Raw genomic sequence first — 27,412 nt, 5'->3', positions numbered from 1 at the left:
CTGTCTTCGTTGAATTCTAAAAGGCTGTATCAGTCGTAATATATAATGATGATGGGGGTCGTTAAAAGGATAGTTGAATTACCGACATCATATTCAGTAAATTCATTTTCTTTTATGAGTTTTAGTCTCATGCTATTGTAGCTGTGGTTCTCAAATAAACATTTGATGTACGCTCGGTTGTATTCACGAAGTTCACCGGACAATAGCAATTTATCAAGAGAGCCCTCACTATTGTATTTTCTATCTGCTTCACATATAATCAAACTTATAAAATTATGTAGTTTAAACGCTAAGTGGCATTACCGAAAACATAAAAAAAAAATCATACTGGTTATACACTCCGCCACATAGAAAACACGGCACACACAAGAGTATCCTTGTAGCCATTGCATGTCTGCGAATTAACTTACTTCCGTTGCGTTGGGACAAGACGCAAATTATGACGCTTGGTGTAAGTTGCATGGGTGTACAGCACTGCAACTAAGGCAACATCAACATCTAGATGGTAAGGATGTTGGCAATGATGATAACGACACAGACTGCTGGAGCTAATACTTGCATACTTCACTGTGTATTGAGTTGGCCTTAGGCCAGCACAGTTTCTTGCCCCTGAAGCTGTTTAGACCTTATGCCAGCACGGTTTCTTGCCCCTGAAGCTGTTTAGATCCAGAAGCCTGAAACCCATTCACTTTTATTTTTATTTAACATGTAAGCTAGATAATGTAAGGAATATTCATTTGGTATATGTACAAATTTTGTGTCCATTTTACTAGAATCAAGGACAAAAACCACTGCAACCGACTGAAGTCATGAAATGTACATGAAAGAATAACCAAAACTGTATTTTGCTTTGTGTAAAGTGTAACCATATCTCACTCTGCCCCTAAATTCTCTCCTGGACACAAACCTTTCTTGTATTACAAATAACGAATTCATGTGCGTTCTCTCCACCGAATGTTCGCCCTTCCTTCTTTTTGCCCCCCCTTTAATGCGTCTTTCTGTAACCCCTCCCTCCCCTCCTTCCGGGTCTTTCAATCCCCTCGTGCCATGGTTGCCATAACCAGTTCCATGGATGCTTATAACCCCCTTCTACATCCCAGGCTCTCCGTCCATAGCCCCACCCCTGGAACATCCTATTCTGTCCCTCCAACCATATTCACCACCCCTGGTAGCGCAAGACCCTGCCCCCAAGCCCCTTGATTCCCTCAGTAAATCTTGCCTTGGTTCGTTGGCCAAGTTTCCCCTCGCCCTGTCCTGAGGGAAGAAGACGTAGGTAGGGGAGGCAACGAGGGAAGGCCTAGGTGACTTCTGAGATAGACTTTCGGGTCTCACTAAAAGGAAAGCAAACCGTACTGTTTTTCTCCGCATTATTTATCTGTTAGCAACTTAAGAGAGCTATTAGACCCATTAACCGGGCTTCCTAATATATTTTCTGACATGGAAACCAATAGAATATTTGAACAATTGGTGGTATTTTCTTCCGATATGTAAAATTGACGCTCAATGTATTTGTAGCTTTACGGGAAATACAAAGGGGTCTAAACTTTAATACGAAAAATGAAATCGAAGCTCAACAACGAAGGTATACGAAACAGATCAAATAACTTAGGATTAACAGCGAACTCAGGGTATCATATAACTTAGGATTAACAGTGAACTCAAGGTATCATAACGATGTTCCCTCTAATTTTGTTATGACTACGTCAATGTGTTATTACCTGCGTACACGGCAAGTTTAATAAAGATACTGAAAGCCAATCATTTCACAATTGTCTAGTTGTCAACTTGCTTGTGAAATGAAACGCATAAAGCTGATTAACTGCCTTCCCTTCTCTCCCCCTTTCTCTCTCTCTCTCTCTCTCTCTCTCTCTCTCTCTCTCTCTCTCTCTCTCTCTCAGTGGCACAAAACACAGACTTTCTGTGAATAGCCGAGTTCAGTTTCTCGTTATAACCACCAGTCAGTCGCTTTACTTATGGCCTAATATTTGCGTGAGCACGCGTGTATATACAGTATTATGTATATATATATATAGTATATATATATATATATATATATATATATATATATATATATATATATATATATATATATATATATATATATATATATATGTGTGTGTGTGTGTGTGTGTGTGTGTGTGTGTATGTATGTATGCATGTATGTATGTATATATATATATGAAATTTTTATCACTCCGTGGTTTATATACATTCATGAAGTTACAAATGTCGCTTAATATCCAATTCACGCTACTTCGGGAATGTATCCGACGGGGAATTATCACCGAAGGGGAATTTTTCAAGTGATAAATGGATCGGTACCGCCGGGTCTCGATCCCTCTCTTGCTGGCTCAGGGGTTTGACCGTCAAATGGAATCGCTGGAAGGTACCGCGTCGAGGGATCGAGCCCCGGCGGCACCGATCCTTTTATCTCTTAAAAAATTCACCTTCGGTGATAATTCCCCACCGGGGATATTCCCGAAGTAGCATGAATTGGATTTTAAGCGACATTTGTAGCTTTAACACATACACAATTGTTCTGTGCATTAGTAGAATTACTAAAAGGACCTCATTCAAATTGGATGGTATCTAATGGCCATCCAGTTTGAACGAGGTCCTTTCAGTATGTATATATATATATATATATATATATATATATATATATATATATATATATATATGTTTGTGTGTGTGTGTGTGTGTGTTTTGCAAGCATGCTGTGATTTCTTTGTTACCGTCTGTATTTTACGCCCTGATTTCTTAGCCCAGCATTTACGACACGAAGACTGCATTATAGAGAAATCCTTTCAGTCCATCAGCTAACACAGCATACAAGGTTTTCTTTTTATCCTAATTCGTGTCAAGGATCAACCCGGAGCGAATCAATACGACTTTAGTTCGACGTACCTTTTGCCATCGCCCTCCGAAGCCTTCGGTAGCAGAAATATGTTGTAGACAAAAAAAATATTTAGGATAAATGGCTTTGCAACGCGCTATCCCAACAAAAGAAACAAAAATTTGTATTATTCAAAAAATATATTACTACGGGCAGTTTAATCCATTGCCACAGTGCAATAATGATAACTCAATATGTTGAACTGTTTTATTTTTGTTGCCGACAAAGTTTGGAAATAGTCTAAAATGTTTATGCTCCGAGTGTGATGAAAAAAATATGTATTATATTTGTATAGGCGAAACTCCATTCAGTAATCACTTTCATTATGCCCCAAAGTTATCCTACTAAAAAAAAGTGGCAAAGTTATGGAAAACTCATTTCTTTTAAAATGACCAATACACTAGCACTGTAAAGATTTACCTCTTAATATGAACGCTACGTTGAGACAAAATTCTGCTGGGAAAAATGTTCCAAACTGAGAAATCGAGTAACAGTAATAATTATTACAATAATTATGTCCCCTTTCCGTCCCTTTCCTTATGAATGTCTAGGATATCAAGGGAGTTTTAATATGAGTTACGAGGCCACAAGGGGAGAACAGGATTTGAATTAGCATGTGTTGGGTGTGGTTTATTTTCTCGCAGCACTAGTTTACGTTGTGTAACGCCTCACTCCCGTTGTTCTTTGTTCTAATGTTATGTACAGTTACAAGCTGTGCTTGTCTTCTGAGTTGTATGTTCTCATCATCAGTCCCATATATAACTTTAAACCCTATGCTTATAACCAGCCACACCACCACTGCTTTCATCTCGAGTTCCTGTAGATGTGGCAACAACGTTTCTGTTGAGCATTACATACATCAGCAACAATCAACGTGGTTGACAGAGAGAGAGAGAGAGAGAGAGAGAGAGAGAGAGAGAGAGAGAGAGAGAGAGGATGGAAGCATGACGCGGATATGTTAGTAGAAACCTCATTACCGTAAACAACTGAGTCGTTGTAGCCTTGTTCGCCATCTACCAGGTGTAGCGAGCCACCAGGTTTCCAAGAAGGTTATTGTGACATGCTCATTCATATACTACACTGAATAGAAAACATGCAATGCACTGTATCTGAAGATTATGTTGCATGTGTGAGTACTATGACTACGTAAACCAATCGTGAGTTTAAAAGAGATAAAAGGAAACTGCATCGCGTATTTGGTACTGCCGTGACAGCTTTGAGCATGATATATAATGCAGTTAGTTGTTTTGTATCCGATCATTTCAGTTCCTCTTGTTACAGTGATATTATTTAAAATATATATATATTGCACGTTCAGTAGGCTGATTTTCTGTTCGTTATTGTAACGATTAACCGCTTCGCCTTATGGTTCTAATCTAGTCTAAAACCTGACAAAACTTTTATCCAAGCTCTTGCCTCATCAGTCACGGATTCTCTGGTGGAATGATACGTACCCCCAGGGTAATCACTCACTGCATCCTCGACAGCCAACCATTTACCTGCCACAAACGTCAGCCACGGGACTTCATGTCATTATGGCCCAGGTGTCGTCGCATGCTCTGGTAAACGTCCCCGGAGGAAGAGGGAACCAGAAGGGATAGACAGATAGATAGATGTGTGGGGGACGCCCAACACCACGTGGCTGTTGAGATCGGAAAGCAGGAAGAGGCGAGAGGGGGGATGTAAAAGCTAGGAAACTGGAGAAGAGATTGGCACAGGAAGGGGAAACAGGAAGAAATACAGCGCGATAGGTAATCAGATGAAACTTGAGACCAGATTATCTGCGAGTGTGTGCGTGTATGTGTGTGTAGAGAGAAGTAACAAAAACCTCTTGACCCTTATACATTTTAAACGGCAACAGTGACTCGGAGGTCACTTTCGTCAGTCAGTCAAGAATCAAATTAACAATTATCACTGAAACAACAACATGCGCCAATTGAAAGTGTGCATAGACTCAAAAGTAAAAAAAAATATGTAGGGGTGGGGGAGGGAAAAAACGATAATCCTAAAACTAGCGAATATTGCTGAGCGAGGCAGCAGCTGGCCAAGGAACCAGACGGAAATGAGGGCAAGGGGAGTCTGAGTAGAGATGGAGGGAGTAAGAGAGGAGGAGGATGGGAAGCGGAAGTGACATCATACACCACCCTCCTTGCCCACTACCTAGGGCAGCGGCAACATTCGTACATACCAACCCGTAGCTCAAGGGCCTGTCATGCCCAGTTGCCCTAGTTTCTTCTCGTGTCCTACCCACCACCTACACACCAGTGAAAAAGTTTATCCCGTTACATAACCTGTTACAAATTCTAGTCGCACATCTTTCTGCTTATACTCTCGAACATCACTTACCGGTTCCGGGATTAGTTGCTTTCCTGTTAAGATTCGCTGTTTTTCCTACAACGCATACCTGACTGTTATCAGTAACGAAACTTCCTGTAACAATGCTGTTTTGTCATCACGCTCTAGGAATGTTGTAACATCCTCCACCTAGACTAAGGTGAACAGCGTTTGGGAAAGAAATCTCATGCTCTTTAGTGAGCGCCTTCGTCAACTTTCTTAGGCAGCATAAAATTATCAGAACCAAAATGAAAACACTACATTGACATGAGAACGAAAGAAAAACTAAAAAAAAAACAAAAACAAATAGAGGCAGTGAAAGAAAGGCGTACGTGCCTAAAGCCGAGAACGAAAATTAGTCGAGCGTAAGCATCTTTGGAGAGCCATTCCTCCAAACGTTCAAGAGTTTAGGCCAACAGCTGAAGAGGGCACTGCAGGGAAACGGAAAGGGGAGGGGGTTAGATGGCATTTGTGGAAAAGTTGCGCCAGGATTCCCAATAGTCACGGAATGTCGTAAGTGATGGTAAGGGAAAAACACTCAGATAATTATGATGTTATCTGCATCAGGGAAGGGTTTGAGTGGTGAATAGGAATATACGTTACTAGAAGCCTTGTACAATTAACCAAGGCTGCTTTAGACCTTGGTTTGAGCCATGGCTAATGCGCGCCTGAATGACAGGCTACGCAAAATATACCATTTATAATCATCATTACATCCCGACTTCTGAAGTAAATCAGGCGATAGCCGCCAAGTAAGCTTCCAGCTTTTATTTACATCATGATTTAGTATCTGCATGTGTCTAAAACACCGGTTGGGTTATCACTTCCGCTGTACTTTATAAAGTAACTTTACTTCATAAAGTAACTTGAACATTGACGAGAAAAATGAACAGACGAATATATACATAGAAGAATCCATACACACGCTGACAGAAGGGAAGAGGCCTCTCACACTTTTATGGGATTTCCGGCTAATGGAATGATAAAGCCAAGAGGAGAGGGGAAATTAAGTAGACGCATTTGTCGCAAATCCTCGGTTAAAACTTAGTAATAATCCATTTTTTTTTTTATGGCCAGTGGCTGCTGTGTCATGAACTGAGGAAGTTTTTGGGGTTGAATGCTGAACTGAGAGAGGAAGATGGGAGGGCTAGTCGTGAGATAGCGTCCACTGTCTGGAAAATTAAATGTACACGATGTTTTGTCCCTGTCATGTACTCAAGTACCTTCCCTTTTCAGACTTTTATTTGGGGGGCTCCACCGTCTAAAAGCACTTCACTAATGAGATCCATCCTCATGTTGAGCTTTGTTGCTTATAAACAAACATCCCGTACTTGAAGGATAACGTGTGTGTGTGTGTGTGTGTTTATATATATATATGTGTGTGTTTATATATATATATATATGTGTGTGTGTGTGCGTGTGTGTGTGTATGTGTGTGTAGATATATAGTGTTTGTGTGTTCCTGTCTAACATATTGTGCATGCTGACGAAAAATGATTCTCTTAGGCTATGAATTTAGTCTACAAAAACCTTGAGCAAACGTTGAAGATATGGAAAATGTTGCGCTCACGTCTAATTTTTCCTTGAATGTAGAGATAGTGTAGAACGGTTTTTTTTTTTTTTTTACATACTCCTCACAGAAGTTTAAAGAGAAGGTGGGGGTGAAAACAACACCCAACTAACGGGTGAGGCTCCCTGTTTCCCATTAACATTCTTGCAAGAAAAACGAGCTTCATGAAAGAAAAAACCTTGACTCCCAGTTTCCCTTTTTTCATGTCCATTCGTAGAATCGTGTTAGCCGCGGGGAAACGAGAGAGGAGACAAGGAGAGGAAAGGAAGGATGGGAGTTAGGAAGGAGGATGTGGATGGGGGTAGGGAGGAGGGATAGCTAAGGGGAACGGCAAAGATGTTTCTAGTCCAAGTCTGATGTTCTTTCGAGTGTTTCTAAAAATGGACAGGAAATAAGGAAGGTGGAGGGCCGGATTTTATGTGAGAGAGAAAGAGAGGGGGGGGGGATTTGGTTGGGTGTTCGAAGGCGAGTTCGGTGCCTCTTTTAACTTTCTATGTATTGACTTGGGTAGTAAAATAAAACTTAAAAGGTTTTTTTTCCTGACCTTTCATCTCATCTTTTCTACTCAACACTTGTCTCATTTTTAGCTTGGCTATTAGAAAATAACAATGTTCAACAACCGCGAATATAACGGAGTAAACGGGGCCAGTACACTAGGTCTCTGAAAAACTCCTAAAATTAAAAAAAGACAACATAAAGGAGTCAGTCAACCAACATTAGTACCATTGCCGACAAACTTGTTATAAATGCATGATGGAAAGGAAGTGAGACTAGTTGCGGAAGTCAATCAAGAAAGACCTTCACCGATATCTTGAAGACTAACAATGGAGGAATTTTATATGTAAAATTGAACATGTAGTAAGGAATGACTGATTGCTCACCAAGGTACTTGCATTTGAATTCACTGTGTTTACAGGTATAATGTACACCTATTATTATTTTAAAAAAAACCGTGCAACGAAAATGACAAATGAATAACATACACATTGGAAACATAACTAATACATGGATTTTGTACGAGTATATTGGTTAGGAAGGAAAGAGTGGGGAGAAAATCTACGGGACATAACTGAATGGTTTCAGAACCGCCTGTCTACTCAGTCACTTCCGATTCCGACATAAAGATTATATGAATTTGCTGACTTGCGAGAAAAGATTACGCGCATAAAAGCTCCCATAGAAACAGAAAGAAAGGGGGCAGAAAATTTCAAATGAACGTGGGCACTGCAATCTTATGCCGTTCTTATTAATAATGGCTACCACTTCTGAATGCAAGGTTCAGGGGTCGTTTCTTTTCTTCCCACTGCAAAGATTGGATTTTCCTTTCTCCGTTTTCTTCGGGCAGAACTGGGCATTAGGCTGCCCGTCCCAATAGGACTCCAAAACATATGAATGGGCCAGTGGTTTCTCACATGGTGAGGAAACGGGGTAGATTCGAGAGAGAGAGAGAGAGAGAGAGAGAGAGAGAGAGAGAGAGAGAGAGAGAGAGAGAGAGAGAGAGAGTGGCGGGAAGGGGGTAGGGCGGATGTTAGGGAGGTTGTCAGGTAACGCCATCTGCGGTTGGCTTCCCGAACCCTCCTTGTATCCCTTGAAATCTGACCTGGAGGCGAACTCACGAAAGAAATGGATGAATACATGGGACTTGGGTCTTAGGGAAGGGTAGAAGGAGCTCTGGCTGTTAATAACGATACATTTTGGGGGACACGAAACTTAAGAAAAATGAGACAATAGAAACGTCGACACTGACTGACAAAACAAGGCACAAAACCTCTAAAAAAAAAAAAAAAAAAAAGCGAGTGTGAAGCAGCCATGTACAACATAAATATTACATTACGCACACGCCCTGCACATACAACAGCGATGGTCATTTATTAGGACATTTTAAACATAAAAAGCAAAAATTGTGCACTCCGCGAAGGACGCAACGAATAAAAAAAGACCTTCCCAAACGACAGCATTGCAAAGGGAATGAATTATTCCTACTACTTTTTCCGCCCGAGATACGCTAAATAGTTGGTACTAAACTTTGGGTGGGAGTTGGGAAATCTTACTTAACTCCCGACAGACTGCCACAGCTAAATGAATGTTTGCCCCCTCTCTCTCTCTCTCTCTCTCTCTCTCTCTCTCTCTCTCTCTCTCTCTCTCTCTCGTCTTTACATTCAACACTTATTGTTATATGAAAAAAAAAACAATTACAGTGATTTTTACCTTGTCTAAGCCTACGTTTGGCCAACGTCGCCGAGTAAAACTTGACCAATAATATTGCTTTATCCTATACAACTTTCACTCCGAAAGTTTCCAGTTTTTATGCTTAGTAATGTAATAATTTCTTTTAACAACCCACGCACAAATTTACGTGTTTCGCTTCATACAACGTTGAGTCACGTTTAATGACATCCTAAGAACACTTGGCACACGCATCCCTTAAGTGCAATTCGTATTCTGGGCCGAGAGAGAGAGAGAGAGAGAGAGAGAGAGAGAGAGAGAGAGAGAGAGAGAGAGAAAGAGAGAGAGAGAGAGAGAGAGAGAGAATAATAAGATTTCAAGCAACCTGAATTCTTTGAAGTGATTTACATCGTTAGGTTCATTTGCAAACGTCAATCTCTTAACGACCCTTCATTTAACGCTGCGTCCCGTCACACAGGAGCGTCAACAAGTATGGTGACATGCTATAAACTCCAAAGGCACCGCGGGTAAAAAAAAAAAAAATTGTCAGGGAACTATATTTGAAGTGTCTGAACTTAAAACTCCAAGCATATAAGTAAAAAAGAAATAAGCGCAGTAAAAAGATCTCAGACTACATCAAATAAGCATTGTGGTAGCTGCAAGTTGGATGAGGGAGAAACCAAACAAGTGTCCTGCTCGCTAATAAAAGCAGTGAATCATTTACTGCTTAAAAAATTCATTACTGACGGCCGTCCTTTGATAACACAAATGGTTCTCCCGTTTTCACTAAATTTACCCCATGCCTGTGGAGTCAAATAATTTAAATAACGATTTTAAGTAAAAAATATTGGCTGTCAATCTTCACCCTAAATGATTTATGGGGTAAAAGTAATTTTTTGCCGGGTCAATCTGTGGGTTTATTCAGTTCGTACACCTTAACATAAGCTTATGATATAAATAAACATTATTCCCCCCTCTCCCTGTCGAATTACACACACACACACACACACACATATATATATATATGTATATATATATATATAACTTTTATATATATATATATATATATATATATATATATATATATATATATATGACTGAAATACAGAAAATATTGAAAACCAAAAAATTCAATAGTATGTCACAGAACTTCAACACCCCTTACGTGAAAATTGTGGGCAAGGAGCAGTGTAGTACTAGTTACAATGCATTTTTTTATCTTTTATTATAAAAACAACAGTATCTGTATATATAATATACAATATTACATATAATCTCAACAGCACTAATAACGAATACAAAGTTAAGCAAGTCACCTGGTAGATTTTTTTTTTCATGTGTACATACACATCATGTGTCTTAACGCCTAATACTCAAACCTGACTGAAGTAGACTATTAGGTGCTTTTATAATTAGTCCACGTGAGGAAAATAATTATACTCAAGATAGAAAGCAGTTTACGATAATGGTAATGATATACGAAAAAGTCATTTATACTTGCAAGTCGCTAATGTAATAGACACTTAAATATTCATTTATAATTCATAAATGCTCACCTCTCACCGACTTACAAACCCACCTCACAGTGTTAGCTAATGTTTTGTATCTGAAATATTTTTGTATTTGCTGCTACAGATTTTGCGTCTAATATGTATTGTATTAGACCTGGTATCTCTTTGTTCTAGAACATTTTAAGTAATCCCTCTTGTAACTTGAAGTATGCGGCGCAGCTGAAGATCTGAACCAGTTTTAATAATAGTGTGGTATGATTAAATTTTGTTTGTTTTCTCTAAAGATGCGTCAAGTAAATCATAAGAAGTTATTCTTTATAAACTAACATTTCCACCGGGCGAAACAAAACAAAAGAGAGAGAGAGAGAGAGAGAGAGAGAGAGAGAGAGAGAGAGAGAGAGAGAGAGAGAGAGAGAGAGAGAGAGAGATTCATTATTAAACCCGATAAGCACCTGCCGGTCTTAACGATTACAGTCCGTTAGTCCGAGGGCCCGATAGTCCGAAGGTCCGATAGTCGTAGGTTGGTATTTTTATGGGTGTTTACTGGTTACAATTTTGCCGTATTAGCTGTGGAGGGGTGGGGGGCTGATTACAGTCCGTCGGACTATCGGGCCTTCTGACTTTCGGACTATCGGACTATCGGGCCTGCTGACTTTCGGACTATCGGACCTTCGGACTATCGGGCCTTCGGACTATAGGGCGGTCACCGTCTTAACCACGTACACTTGTAAAAACAATATCAGTGACGTCATGCTGTAGTTATAACGGAACGGTTCCTTGAAGACTTGAGGTAAAAAAAAAAAAAAAAAAGTTTCCCAGTAAAATGAACTTTGGTGAAGTTTGTGGAAAACTGCTGAGTTATATCGAATTTTAGTTTTACCTGTCACAGGCCATCCGCTAATGTTTTCAACTTCGGTGATATCATTCGATAAAGCAAACAAGAATCCTAATAGTTTACTATTGCCATTAAGTAACGCTTAAAACACTTTTATGCACAGTTTTCCTCCTGCCTATTAGACCGTGCAAATAATAAGAGCTTTGGTGACGACGTCCCTAAAATAAAAATCCAAGAATCTGCTTATAAAAGTGTGTTTATATAAGAACGCATATCTTGATCAAAAAGGACTTTAGCGGCACATATATGTATCTACTTACATGGTATATGCCATCATCATATATTTCCCGTAACTTCCAACTCCAAACCATGTGTGAGAATGGAGACAAACGGCAGAGGGAAAAAAAAAAAAAAAAACGTTGGCTATCTTAGGTTGGCTGCCGAGGAAAACATAAAAACACGATTTTCTCTTTAAGAACGTTAGAAGAGAGAAACCCCTTTGATGGTATGAAAATAATGACGTGTTTCAGAAAGCGGTGGCGGTTGAATTTAACGATCTCGCGCAAAATTTACTGGAGTTGAAAACTTAACACAAGCGCACAGTCTAAGAGGAAATTTCCGCATCAGCAACCCTCTCCGCCACCATGCCAGTAATCAATCAGGTTTTTCTCTCTTTAAATTTGAAAGAAACCGGTCGATTCCAAGAGAGAGACGATTTCTCTTAGGCAAATACAAAGAACTTGTTTTAAGACAATAGCTTGACGTGGCTTTCGGTTGTGGAGAAACAACCATCAGTTTACATTGAAATACATAGATTATATGTAAAATGTACAAGATAAAATATTTGTCGACCCGAATGGTAGGATAAAACTAGATTTGTTTTTGGTAAAGTTGTCAGTTTTTATTAAATTCCGATTGTAATACTATTAAAAATGTTAAATATTGTATATTTTCTCTAATAAAAGATAAAAAAATTAGGCGCATTTAATATTGCTAATGGCGTAAAGTCCATTAGACATGCAGAGTATCTCTCTCTCTCTCTCTCTCTCTCTCTCTCTCTCTCTCTCTCTCTCTCTCCTTTGTGTGGGCGTTCCTTTGTTATGCAATACCTGTCAAGTTTCTAATTACAGGTAACGTGTCTGTCAGACGGGGCGTGACGTCATTAATGTGCATGTGTTTGGAAATCTGGTAGCGATAGTCGATGACTGCTTATTAAATGCAATCATTTTCCTTTTGATGGCATTTCAATGATCATTTATTTCCCTCGGCCATTAAAACAAACCCTGCATGAAATTGAAGTAATTGTCAAGAAAATAATGTGGAGAAGGAAAAACAGAGTTAAGGAAAAATTCACACAAGTCACGCCGATGCCAAACGAACACATCACCGCAACCGAGAGACTGGCGCGCGATTGTCATTTGTTTTTACAGTCATGCGATTCCGAACGCGCCAGTCATCATCGTCGTCGCTATCCAGTCGCTGAATCGCATTGTTAGTGTATCAAATGCTGCGTCAGTTCCTCCCAGGGTGGCATTTCAGTTCAGAGGAAGAAAATCCATTTTTCTATTTACGGTCGAAACGACCTTACTCTATTAATAAACATTCTCTCTCTCTCTCTCTCTCTCTCTCTCTCTCTCTCTCTCTCTCTCTCTCTCTCTCTCTCTCTCTCTCGACGAAAATAAACATGCAACCACTCGGGTTTCACACTATTTTCTGCAATATGGATTCCAAGGGAAGCTGTTAACAAGGAAAGTAAACTGCAACGGAATAAGATGTGTAGAGTACGGTAATAACTTTTAAAGAGGTCACCCCTCTAACCCAGGGTACTCTTAAAAACAAGGGTAATATCATTCAGAAAACTCTGAGACGAGAGTCATACTGTTCTCGGAAAGAGAGACTGTTTTATGTTAACACAAGAGTTAAACACTTGTCGTTCTTTAGGACACTCACTAAAATATGAGAGCAAAATTACTGGCTATTTTTAATTGGGAAATGTTCAAAACTACCACTGAGAGATGATAGCTGTTTCTCCCTTAAGTTTGTCCCCCCCCCCCCAAAAAAAAAAAAAGGCGTCGGTGTAATTAGGAAACAATAAGATAATTCGAATTCATTACGATTTTAAGGAAAATATAAATAATCTGATACTGTTGAATTACTTTTGCATATTAATAATATAACCTGATAACTGAAAAAATAAAATTTTTGTGAGCAGTAGAAGGCTTATTTGAAAACCAATCAGTAATCGCGAAGAGAGTACAACAATAGAAGTCCAGTCAAAAACTGATTGAAATTGATTGGACGAGTTTTTTTTTAAGGGAACTCACTGACGTACAATGAAGTGCTTGTATTAGGGTAATGGTACGCCTAATGAACGAGGAAGTACTAAACAATGAAATGTTAATTAAACAGCGATTGGTTAATGTTAGGAATTTTATAACAAAATGTAGAGATGCTAACAGGGAGTACTAAAAGTAATGAAAACTTTATTAAGCAGCTGATTAATTACTCTTGGAAAAATGGATGAAAAGGTACTGCAAAATGTCTGACCGTGGACTGGTGAATGTCATGTACATTTTCCAACTAATGAGATTTTCATTATTCCTAATTCAACTCTGCTTGCCCCGATTTATTTATAATGAAGCACCCAAAAACAAAATTTTGAAAATTAAATCCGGCTGACAAAAATACTATACTTTCGTGATGCAACCACACGATTTACCTTGAATGCAATTCACGAGTTAAAACGGTCATCATTCAGTGAAAACAAAATTGAATCAAAATAACTGAGGTAATCTTAAATTTGCGTTACATCGAGGACTCTAGTGTTGAAGTGTCTCTGAATCGTCAAGTGCACAAAATCACCTCAATATTTCGTTCTCTTGTATGAATTTTCTCGACAAGTAAATGATCCCACTTAATAAAAAGATGTACATAATGGATAGTTATCTGTGTAGTAATTGTGGAGAAGCTGAAACTATCACGCACTTAGATTATTTTTGTAAACTGAAGAGAACTGTTTTGAAGTGGATAAAAAAGTACCGAGCCAGGTTTGTAAAATAAATGCAGTAAGTTTTATATAGGTTTTAAAATTGGATTTTCAAGCCTACACAAAAAAAAGGATAAAAATACAGCACTGGTTTAATAAGTGAGTATATAACTGGAATTTGGTATCTTCATAAAGTAATGCCCTTAGCAGATGAGTTAAGTATGATTTCAGTTATAAAAAGTAGAATGTTCAAAACAAGATGTATATTGTTAAAAGCACTTAAGGATAAACGTCATTTATTTTTTACTAGAAAATATGTTCATCTCGAGAAATGGGAGTAACATTTGTGTAGATGACTTAGGTGCGTAGATGTAAATGATATATTAACCACACTGTGACAACTACCAAAAAAAAAAAAGTATGTACATAATATAAAAAATATATTTGTATAAAAGGTAACTATGTGCAAAACTATGTAAATTTTCTCAATAAAAGTTAAAAAAATAAAATTATTAAATCAAAGGCACAAGAGTAATGTGGCCACATGAAAACACCGAAGAAACAAATAAAGGCCTGAGCCTTCTCTGAGCACCGCACTTTTTCAATCCCTCCTTTGCCTTTCTAGACTTAAATCCACTTACTATCCTCAGCTTCCCCTCCAGCCATTTAATGCTTACACGCCATCTCTCGTTTCAAGCAACCAACCCTATACCTGCATTTTTGTGTTTGTATACATCATTAGGAAGAAATAATGACCGCCAGCCTGTAATGCGGTTTTAAGTAGGCGTGACCGAGCATAGGAGGACACCGGCAGGCTATTTACTTGAATCATGAAGACGGGGATTTCCATTTAAGATCTTGGAATTCATTAGATTAACTCTTATGGTGATTAACTTTCTGGTCATCACCAGTTATGCGTGTACTCTTTTGGGCCGCTTGTTTACAAGAAGGGGTTTTATATTATGCTGGTCTTTTGCCGGCATGGGTCTTGTTAGTAAAACCTTCCTTGGTGTTCGTAAAGGCGTTTTCTGGATGCGCCAGATTAATTATGTCCAAGAATATTAGCCTATTGCTGCAAGGTTTGGCTACAAGATGATGTCAGAAAATTTGCTTGCGTGATAAAAAAAAAAAAAAATGCCACAGGTTGCAATATCAGGGAGAGATGGAGGTGTTTAACTTTATGAATATGGGTTTCACCCATATCTAACATACCTACATTTTTCATCACATACACCCACACACAAAATTATATATATATATATTATAATATATATATATATATATATATATATATATATATATATATATATATATATATATATGCGCTTGACTTTATTCCGAATGTCTGTCTGCTAAAGTAGATTTTAAAGAAAACTGAGTATACTGGGAATGACTTGATTATTTTACTTGTGATGGAATGTTAACCGTAATAGCTATGCTGAAGGAGGGAGGAAACTAATAACTTTCAATATATTCCTTCACCTGATCCGAGTTGTTTTATAACAATATGCTCGCATCATGTGATAATGGTCGATTTGAATAAGAACATTGGGTAATGTAGTTAAAAATGGAAAGAAATAATACAGGACTCTCCAAGACACTGTTTAGTTCCCGCCGATTCTATCGTAGGAAAATGGAACGAAAAAAAACTGCTGCTCTCTAATCAACAGTCCACGCTTCCGCACCGCACTCGCCGCAAATGCAAACCACGTTCTGTAACCTTCACTTGGCCCGGGGGCTGTCGTTTTGTGCTAGGTCATTTTCGGCTGCCATTTGGCGGATGGGCAACCTTGTACTAGTGTCCATTACAGTGCCAAGAAAGGTCAGCCTTACGAATAAGCGAAAGTTCAACCGGTGTATTATTTTACCTTGCCACTCAGTGTCACGATACTGGGTCTTTTGCAAGTATAGGTATGTTCCCTGTCCTGCCATGCTCAACTTCTACATCAGTTTTTCATATAACATAATTTTGTTAATGATAATTTATAGACGAGTATTATTTAAATATCTGCCAAAGATTTTTTGCAAGCCCAACATGATCCTGTAACATTAATAAAATAATTTTATTTATGGTCGTATGGGACAATACTTTTATGTAAACAATGTGATAAGGCTACACAAAGCATGAACTTACATTACATAACATAACTCCCTCCCCAAAGTACGTTATAGATGAGCTCTTGATTTAGGGAACCCCAGTAGTAACTGTTCTGTAAGCCGACCATACACTGTACTGCAATGGAAGAAACAAATGTAAGCTGAGACTTCAATGGTCGCTTTCGACGTATTTTATGTAACGTTTTGGTGTTAAGCCGAAATAATTGTAGAAAATGCAGACCTAATACCAAGCAGGGCATTTTCGATACCACAACGCTGTTATTTTTTTAGGTCGTAACGACCGTTATTGAAGCCTTTTCACTGATGCAGCTTGTGTGCAAAATTTCCCATTTCAAGTCAAGTAGGTCTATGATGATTTATATAAAAGAAAGTGACGTATTTTATGATGCTCTGAATCGCAGTTTTGACCCACTTGCTGTGACATGTAGGTCTGTTCTCGCATTCTTATTTCCCCAACAGAATAACCACTCAACATACAACTCTTAACAATAGTAAAACAAAGAACGAATCCTTACTCAACAGAGACTAGGACAGGCTTGAAGTGTCGGGTTGGAGGTAGGAAAGATGATGTTGAGGGGGGGGATAAGGGAGGGACGTCATCCACAACCGACAGTTTCATTTCCCTAAAGGTCCGCCGGAATGCCACTAACCAACTTCGCCGAGATTGTTAGCGGACGGATAATTAAAACCACTTAGCTCTCCCAGAAGATGAAACTTACTCGAGTGTTGTCCATAACTTGATGGGAACTTACCTTCCCTGAGGAACAGGAAGAGAGTGTCTTTCCTTCCTTCCTCTCACTCGTATACGAAACTAGCTTACTCCTCTCTCACCGGACTCGGGAGGGAGGCTTACTAACTTCCTGTCGCAACGGGAATTGAAAAGGGGTGCTGGGGGCGGGAGTGAGTCTATGTGAGGACGTAGGAGAGATGAAGATTCTGTTGACGAACAGAAGACTGCGACTGCGAGACTAAAGCGAAGGGCAAGGCCGTTGAGTGAATCAAAGCACACTTGACTAGAAAGAGATTGGAAGTATATACTTACCTTTTGAGGCTTGTTGACGTCGATTGTCTCCCAACGAGCGAAATCGGAGCGGTTAATCCTGAAAAAAGAAAAAAAATATTTGAAATCCAGTGAATAGTCTAGAACTGAAAATGTACACACATTTAATTACAACATTATGTCAATGACGTTCATAAATACTAATTAAAGCATTCAAAAGTACCTAAAGGCAAATCATGCATTTAACCTACAAGAAAAAACAAAACATGATCAGCCTCTTAAATCCACATTTATGTATATGATAATGTGCGAGAGGTAATGACATACAAGCTAATGACTTATGAAGAGCACTGTTACGTGTGACATTTACGAGCCAAATCCACATTTTTCATCACTAAAGAGAAGCCAACTCATCCGGTAAATAGCTCGTCAGGTATTGAAAAGTCAACACCTTAAGCAAAAAAAAAAAAAAAAAAAACTTGAATTTTTTTTTCTTAATAAAGGGGACTGTGCTACCAGTACAGCTCACATTACCATATGAAACAGCTACTCGTAATCCCCTGAGTGCGACCCGCAGCACGGTTTGTAGAGAAAAACCATCAGCCACACAGGATTACACTAAATTAGCACCCTATTCATGATCTCTCTCTCTCTCTCTCTCTCTCTCTCTCTCTCTCTCTCTCTCTCTCTCTCTCTCAAGTAATATTTTCTGTCTGGTAATTCGCATGTTCGTTTTTTAAAAGCACTTTTCATCAGACGTAATGTGATTAACTGAATGGCAAGCCTTCAAGTGGCTTACAGACATTCCTTTCTGAACCTGGGCTTCAAAGGATGTAAAAAATTGAGATTGAAAATGTAACGCAAAGAAAAAGTTTCAGAGTTCCATGTTTTTATTCGGATCAGTTTTTTTTTTTACTACTAGAATGACTGGTGTTTTCATAGAGAATTTATACTTAAAATAGTTATATAGATGATACGAAGAGACCGAAGATTTCGTCTTTTTTTATTTAGTTTTGCTAAATGTATACACCCTTGGATGAACGCGATAGCCACGGTGTCATGCATTTTGTCAGGTTTTATCCCTTAGAAAGGAAAGGGTAACTGGTGAATAAAATACATCTCGTAAGTAGAAGTGTTTTAGTAAAGTACATAAATACACGTTTAACTATAATGCTGATGAGTTCATGTCTGTTAAATGTTTACCACAACTTATTTCCCTTAAAATATTTTTTTAGGAAAACGAAAATGGGCTTTAGTAATTACACACAAATACACGTGTAACCTGATATATCATGCTATGTACAGTCTGGCGTATAGGTACCGTAACTAACCTCGCTTCATTTTAATCACGTTATGAAAAGGGTATGAAATATACCAGGAATCGCAGTCATTGAGGCAGCATGTTATATTGTCCCGTTCTTTGTAAGCGTAGTCAAAAGAAAAATTACAGTACAAAATATTCGAGCGTCGAAAGAGAACTGATGGAACTTCAGCCTAGCGTGAGAGGGAACAGGTGCCGAAGTGATCCTCAGAAGAGGTACCTTCCCGTTCCCTTGACGTCGTTTACAAAATCTTTTACGGTGCTTAATCTTTACAGGCAAAAGGGTTAGATGGTTTCTACTTGCAAAAGCGAATACAGTAAAGAGAGGAAGAGAGAGGAAGAGGGCGTAAGATACATCGAAAATTCAAATAAACCAAACCTAAACTAACCAGAACCATACATAGCCGTGTAAGCTTATCAAAGACAACGGCATTACATCAGTACAAGTCAAAATGGCTTACTCTTAATGACTTCACTCTGAAAATCAATTTAGAAACTGGCTGAGGCAATTAGCGCTAATGAGAATATTAGCACCCAAACCCCATTTTTTTTTTCCTTTTCGTGAATTGCATTACGTTCGAGCGAGTGTATCTGATGGATTATTAAATTATCCATGTTATCCATTTTTTAATAAAAAAAAATAAAAAGCTTTCCATTTTATATTGCAGGAACTAAGCTTAATGCAAATCCATCAAATTCGTTGCATTAGTAGAAATAAGCAAAGTTTCGGCGTAATTTTGAAGGAATATATAACTTAGAGGAAATTGTTTTATCGAAGATGTAAAATTGCGTTCATTCCTATTAAAATGAAGAAAAAAACTGTAGTACCATTAGTATTGTCTTAGGAAAACGACGTATTCGTTCTAATTGTGAAACGGAAACCATGTGTTAAAACTGTGAAAGGAAAACCCTGTGTTTGTCCAAACTGTGCAAGAGAAACTACGTGTTTATCCACATTATGAAAAAAAAAACAGATCCAGTTCGTGAAATTAAAACCGTGTCCCTTGATTTTGAATAAGTTATAGTCCTTAATATGTGATCCCATTTTTCCTCGAACGCAGGAAAAAGAAGAAAATTCCCCCCATGTACAACACAGGGTTATCATCTCCCGTCAGTCTGCTTTGGTAAAATGATCAGAAAACCTCTTCTTATACAACTAAAACGATACCATTCGTAAATTGATCGAACTGGCCGGATATATGGGTTTAAAGAGAGGCATTCGGTAGTCTCCAAGGAGATGCCATTTATTAGTTATAAACTAAAACTTAAGGTCCGCCCACCCCCCGCAACCCTCTTTGTTTTCTTGGTGATATTTTTACGAAAAAAAGAGAGGGCACCGGAAATGCTGAGGTGAACATAGACGTTGGAAATCCAGAGCAAAGTTTAGGCATTGTGCAGCAAAGAATTTGATAACTTCGGCCTTAAGTGGAAAACTTCCAAATTAGCCCTTCCGAGGATGTGGAAAAAAAAACATAGGCATGGACCAGTGCGTGCAACCTGTGTACGCAAAGGCACCCACAGTCACATATATGTAATTATAATTATAATATATATATATATATATATATATATATATATATATATATATATTATTATATATATATATATATATATATATATATATATATATATATGTATATATGTGTGTGTTCCTTCACAAATATTAACCCACAAATATTTTTGTTTATATCGAATTAAATATACCTTTTTAATTAACTTACACTCAAAGGAAATTATGATTGATAAAGGCTTATGCCCCAGCCCCAAGCCTGGAAAGCCTAACACCATTCTAATACAGTGTTGGACACTTGTAAAACGTTCAAATGCGGTCATAAAATTGACTATGTGCTCATCCTTAAGTCGGAAATAACCAGCTGAAACCTCACATTACCCTACAATGAGAGAGCGCATGGCTTGATAAAATATGCGATTTTGAGACGACACGACTTGTGAGTGGTCCTAGACCATCCAACTTTTGAGCTGAAAACTTTTTCATTAGTGTAAGAACTAGGACCACCCGAAGGCCTTATTGGACATATCCACGACTGGGAACATGAGCATAGTCTAACACTTGGCCAAATTTTTTATGCAATAAAGTATAAATCACCGTAGGAGACCCTTATGCCCTAGGCCTACCTAACCCTTCGACGGTATGAAGGAGAGTCACTAGAATTAAGATGTGTGAACACTAGGAGATGGTACATAGTCGCGTTAAATCACATAAAACTAGTAAAATAATTACGAGTTAAATCAATTTTCATCATTAATTCATTGTCCGTGGTAAATGTATGAGGCGTTTTTCGTCCCAACAGGAGGTGACAATTACGTCGGCCATAGAATCCCTCCAAAATTTCAATATACTCAACGGGAAAGTGAGATTGGATTTATGGTTAATGAAGGCTTCATTTAAATACCCATGGTCTACAGATTACAAAAAAAAAAAAAAAAATGCGCCCAGTCATCCCCTCCGTCATTATTAAGCCTAGTCAACACTTTGCCTACCTGAATACAGCCAATCTTCTTATTTAGCTACTCAGCAAATACTCCGCATAACTTGTACTTACTTCCCGTTGAACAAGTAAACTTTGTCCATCAATCAGAGCAATAATGAATCACATATCACAAATACAAAGAATAGATAATAGAGTAAACAAATGGTACCACTATGCTTTAGCCAAGCCCGTAACGCAGCCAAAATGGTTTCACAGAAGACGGGAAAGCACGAATGGCATACAACAGATGTCAGCTCAAGCAGTTTGTTTGCGCTAAAACTAGACCTCGAGAATCAACACATCAGGTATAAGTTTTTTTTTTTCATATAGGTCCGCTACGTTACCTTGGTTAAGATGAAAGTACAAGCTTGCTGGCTTCAAAGTAAAAAGTTTTGAATTTGTGAGTTAAAATTGTTCGATGACGTATAGTCTTTACATATTTAATTAATTAGTTTCTGTAGGGTAGGGGCAGAAATGGTTTTGTCTTTGTTTTCTGGTTACTTAATATTTGGGACCCTTGCACCTCCAAGAAAGAGTAAGTGAAAAAAATTAATTGCATAATACATGAGCGGTTGACCACTGCAACCTTTAAATGAATTAAAAACAACGAAAAAGAATGAAGGGGATGTGATCAACATCAGAATCATGTTACCTTCGCGGTAATAACACGAATAGGTGGGTGGCTCATATAACATGATTAATAAAGGCTGAGGGAAGGAAGATGGCCAATGAGACCGGGCCCGGTGTTTTCGGCGGATGTTCTAGAGAGGAAGTTGAAAGGAGGAAGCATGGGATGGCCCGTGTGTGTGTGTGTTTTTTTTTTTTTTTATTATCCCCGGGTAAAAAATTTAAAATAAGTATCTTCCATATCTGTTTTTAATAATATAAAAAAGGTAACTTCAAAATACACGAGGATTCTTAGCCCATTTATTTATCATCACCATTGTTACTACGGTAACAATCATCCGGAAATCTGCACTGTGCTATGCAGATAAAAGGATTTATCTGCCAGTGACTTGTTGCCATGATAGTGCATTTAAAATATTTTCAAAATGTAATCATTAAAGTGTGTGATAGATGAGAAGCCAACGTAAAACCAGCTGGTGTAGCTCGTAGTTTTAGGTTAGTCACGAATCGTCCTCTTGTGTTATCTCATCTTATCAGCGTAATCTACCTACGTACACAGGGCCTAAGTTATCGATAACCCTCAGTATTAAACTTATCCTTGTATAAGCAACAGGCCGTCGAAGCCGAGAGGAGGTGGCATTCCATGTGATATAAAGAACGTGTCTTAAACAAGCATTTATTTTCCTCTGATTAAATTCGAGCAACCGGCCATTGGCGTTGGGAAACCCATTGAAATCTCGCCCCCGTTTTCTCTTCCAGTGCATTCGATGTTAAATTAATTTGATGGAGTTACATCCCGAGTTCTTTGTTTTGTTTAATAAATATCTGGAATAATCTAAATCCTTCGCATACACGACCTGTCGGAGATGACATCAAATTCTGAAAGTACACAATAAATTTATTTCCGGTAACGAACGCGGGTAGTTTAAGTGATGGTTGACGAAGTAGAGGGAAACATGACGCACGTCGATTCCCTCAAGTTGTTCGCGTGTCCTCCTCCACTCGTGAGGAGCTACCCAGGGATGAATATCTATGCGGGAGCAAACATTTACAGGACGCAAAGAGGACCTCCTTCTCAATCCATTGGACGTATGTATAAATAGAAAATATGGATTATACAGTAATCTGTAGGCCTGTTTGTGGTTGTTTCGGTTCCACGTGGCTCAGACCATATTATGGTTCTTGCAGTCATGGCCTTCATCTCATATTTCTTCTCAGTTTAGTAATTTACATATGTACGCTGCTCCGTATGACCTGATTTTGTCACCGTAGGCTTTTGCTTAATGTGGGTCGTTAGGAGACGGCTACACGAAAATATCGTTTAACAATATAATTTTTTTCTTAACTATAGGAGAGCGTAAGCTATATAATGCAGTACAGGTAAGATATGAGGATTTTTGCTGAGGTAATGAGAAATTTGCCGTCTTTGTCTAATGTATATTTTCATTTAATATCCTGTGGGCTGGTACTGAACACGTAAAAGCATAAACATAAAACGGTAAATTTCCCGCCCGTACTGCATTATATATACCCTTTACTATATAGTTCTACCAAAAAAATTATATTGATAAACATCTCCGTGCGGCCGTCTCCATTACATTCACCGTGGTTGAATGGCAGCGTGCTTTCTGGAGCCCATTGGCTGTGGGTGGGGAGGGCAGACCCACAAGTTAATCCAACCCCCCCCCCCCGTGTTGAATGGCTTCTTTGGATATTTATAACAGGGCCCTTTAACTTTGCTCCGGTCATTTCGAGGTCTACCATTCTAGTGGTCGTAGTGACTTGGGACACGCATCTTGGCTTATTGTGTAGTTCAGTGAGAGCTCCGATTCGATAATCAAACTTGTAAGTTTAAAAGAGGCCTAAGCCTGAGAGCTTCTGAACACTCCCAGTGTCGTGTTTTTGTGACCCGTTCATAATTGGAAGTCGCAAAGCTCTGCTGAAGTGTTCCTGTTAAGAATTTGTTGATCGAGGCCGTTTGAGTCTTGTTTGTAACCCAGGATTGGCATGGGCCTATGTTTTGTCTCTGGGGCAGCTTTTGTATGGTTAACAGTGTGCTGGCCCCTGTTTGACTGTGGTTAATGGACCAGCCTTTGCTTTATATTTAGTTCTAATCGAGCTTAATTCATTGTTGTGCACACCATCATAAGTTATTAAACAGAAAGCCTTTTATGTTGGAACAACTAGACTTGTGTAGAAATTGAACTTTTTTTTTTTCCTTCCATTTAGGCTACCAGTTTAAATAAAAGTTATCTCCATTTTCAGTCTTTGCACGTACTCTGCTGAGAATCTTGTCTCACTGTCATGCTAGCTTGAGGTATTTCCATATATATCGCTTTTCAGGCAAAGTGGCTGCTTTTTCCTTTACATCTCATAAATAATTTGAATTTCTCAAGTCCTTAAAGTCAAATCCCACACTCGCCACCATATACTTGATTTTTCATAGCGTAAAAAATACCAGTTTAAAGTTTTTGTGAACAATCATCATCTTAGTGTTTTTGTCAACAGTAGGATAGGTAACTCTGTAATAGTACAGTACAGTATTATTTGTCTTGTTCTTCAGGTTAGGCTTAAAGTATGAGGCATGTTACCAGTAGGCTCTTATTTGCCTTTTGATTAGATAAGACACTGAAGATTCAAGTTTGAAGTTTCTTGTTTGAGAAAGCAGTGCAGAAATCATTCCCAATGTAGCTGGGGAATGTAGACATGGAAAATGAGGAACAGTTATGAATAGCATTATTGTACCTTAAACTTCAAATAATGCATATTGTAGATCCTAATTAAATGTGCATACCAAGAGAATAGCTGTTAGTCTCTCTCTCTCTCTCTCTCTCTCTCTCTCTCTCTCTCTCTCTGTGTTTACACACATACACATCGTCCCTCGCTCACTCAGATAATTGTTACTTATCTCAAAAAAAAAAAGCCCTTGACATAGCCCTCTGATCTTGAGATAAAATGAAGACGGAGGCTGATCTAATAGTTAAACTAACACCATATGAAAGTGTCTCCTTATTTGGCCAGCAGGCCTGGAAGCCAGTACTAGGATAAAAAAGAGCAGAAGATTTTGTGTTCTTGGAAACTGAATGCTAGTGCAGAGGCTTTCAAATTCATGCAAATTTTAAATCTATCGTAAAAATAGGTATTCATAAGGATAAGTTGTCAGTTGTTCAGAATGCCTTTTTATATCTACAAGTACTTGAGAAATTACTGTAAAATCATTGACACGCATACAAATACAGTAGTAGGTATCCATGTTTTGTAACAATATGGCTGCAAGTTCTATGGTTGCTGCTGAATGAGTGTTATTCCTTATTGTTATCTCTGAAGTGGTTTCTGTATAGATTATGAATCTGATAAGCTTAGACTCGCAAGCTGTTAACTGTGTTTCAAAAGGTTTATGTTTTGCTAGGCATGAGGAATTCTAAAGTGAGATATGCATTGCAAATGCAAGAGTAATTTTCACTTGCTTTTAACATACTACAAACCCAAAGAGGGAAAAGGGGCCATAAATGTGGATTTATTTTATGGAATCATTTTCACTGCTATAGAATATGAATGTTGTGTACTTACTGGACATCTGTCTTTTTGAAGAGAGCATAAAGGGAGAAGGCTGACACTCCTACTGTTGCAACTCCCATGATGGTTATAAGAGGAATAATCTGAAATGAGATGAATATCCAGCTGTAATACAATTTAAGTATCAAAATGTTAGTGAGTTATACAGTGATTTGGAAAAAATTTAGTTCTTCTTGGGCTCAGAAGTAACCAATTCTTTCTCAAGTGATGTAAATTGAATGTGATAGACATTATTATCCATGTAGGCTAGTTTGACAGTTAATAGGAACTATAGGCAGTGCTTCATAAAAGAGATTAAGTGAGATCTGTCAGATAACAAGATTATATTTTGAAATAAACAATTTTTACCCATTAGTAACCTTACCAGACATTACAAGTCTGATGATGATGCTTAAGTTTTACATGTTTTATTCATCTACACAAGTTTTGGGCTGAATGCTAAAGTGATACTACCTAAAAAATTAAAAGTTTGACAAATGTGGAAAACTACTAGTACATTTCATGCAAAGATTTTTACAGACCAAGAAAAAATGGACAATAATGTAAGTGGCTTATGGGTAATAGTTTGTGAAGTAGGTTAAAATTGTGATAAACCTAGAAGGTTTTAAGCAAATTAATTTCATTTGAAAGTGAAAAAAACAAGAACTCAGATATTTTATATCATGATCTATTTATGGTTTCAATAATTTCATTTGTCAACTTACTGAAAGGGGCACGTAACAAAAAAAAGTTACAGAATTTTGTTTTGCAGATGCAATTAAATATAAAACATAGCTATGAGATTGCCAGTGTACATAATTCTATGTAGTTATCTGGTTATCTTTATGACCTGTAGCTGCCAGGGCAGGTACTATGGTTTTTCATTTATCATTATTAACCCGCATACTTTTTCCAGACAGAGAGAACTTGCCAGCTTTTATGAATATGCAATTATTTTCCATACTTTTCTAAGTAAATGTTATTTTTTGACAGCTGGGAGTGTTGGTTTGGTCAAAAGTGACCTTAAGATGGACGGCGTTGCCACACACGAACACATGAATGGTACATCAGTTGCCTCACAAGGAGGATCTTCCGGACGGTCATCACCCTCAGGTTTGTGGATTATGACTCAAGGCTGAAGGCATTTCAAAAAAGGAGGAGAAATAATTTTTATTTTTATTGCTTTCCAGTAGCTCTCACTAACAAGTACAGTACCAATTTGCCTGTTACATGCAATTTGTATATAAAGAAAGATTGCTTGCATTAACTATGAAAAGTAGCCTGTCTTGGCTATTAAGATAGATTTAGTGTGGTACAGTATACAGTACATATGATACGTTATGAAAGTATCTGTAATGAGAACGGAAATTTCATGTTAGTTTTCAGTATTAACATTTTTATTTAGTTTTTCTAGGCCTCTGGCCATACGATTAATAACTTCAGCCTAGAAAGTCTTTGCTTATTGTTGTATCTGAGACTAGTTGCTTCATAATGTCACCTTGTCCTAGATTGTGTGTTGTTTCCCTCTAGGTGTAGAGGTATAGCTACACAGTACAAGTTACTAAATATTTGGATTATCTATGTGTAAAGGTGGTGATGATGTTCCTTGTAGTTACTTCATAGGGTAATGATTTTGATTTATTTATATATATATATAATTTTTGTTTTTACAATTTACTTGATACGGGCACATAGCAACCAAGCTGTAGCATTTTTAGTAATGTAGCACTGATGTGGTGGCTAGCTAGTACTGCAGTGAGAACATGGTTTTATTGTAAATTCAAAATATTTGTCAGTGGTCATTTATTGGGTGTTTGGAAAACAAAAATACTAGAGCTATTTGATATATCTTGCCGTAATGAACCAAAGACTCCCTTCAAAGGCAATACTGCTTCTTGATTATTCAGAAAGCTGTATAATTTGGTCTTTAAGTAATTATTAGCAAGTGTAATGCTAAATTTCAAATCATTGTACCCCAGGCATTAATAGCCATGAATTTTT

General features: G+C 38.0%; 2 protein-coding genes across 7 annotated transcripts in view; one reads left to right on the top strand and one right to left on the bottom strand.

Moving 5' to 3' along the window:
• msi (musashi) overlaps positions 1-27,412 on the top strand; it is a 294,988-nt gene that overhangs the window by 252,461 nt on the left and 15,115 nt on the right. For 4 of the 6 annotated variants that reach the window (XM_067111616.1, XM_067111614.1, XM_067111613.1 and 1 more), the window contains one exon: positions 26,405-26,524. In XM_067111616.1, the coding sequence (XP_066967717.1) occupies positions 26,405-26,524 (120 nt within the window). Of the gene's footprint in view, positions 1-22,501; positions 22,946-23,557; positions 23,702-26,404; positions 26,525-27,412 lie in introns of those variants that run through there. The other 2 variants (XM_067111612.1, XM_067111617.1) reach the window with 2 other exon arrangements.
• LOC136843331 (uncharacterized) overlaps positions 17,213-27,412 on the bottom strand; it is a 282,587-nt gene continuing 272,387 nt past the window's right edge. The window contains exons 3-4 of the mRNA XM_067111618.1: positions 25,427-25,515; positions 17,213-17,516 (exon numbers count right to left, since the gene is read on the bottom strand). Of these exons, the coding sequence (XP_066967719.1) occupies positions 17,228-17,516; positions 25,427-25,515 (378 nt within the window). The 3' untranslated portion in view covers positions 17,213-17,227. The remainder of the gene's footprint in view (positions 17,517-25,426; positions 25,516-27,412) is intronic.

The sequence above is a fragment of the Macrobrachium rosenbergii genome, chromosome 11 (genome assembly GCF_040412425.1).
Source record: "Macrobrachium rosenbergii isolate ZJJX-2024 chromosome 11, ASM4041242v1, whole genome shotgun sequence".
NCBI classification, from domain to species: Eukaryota; Metazoa; Arthropoda; class Malacostraca; order Decapoda; family Palaemonidae; genus Macrobrachium; species Macrobrachium rosenbergii.
This window is presented reverse-complemented; position numbering and strand designations above follow the sequence as displayed.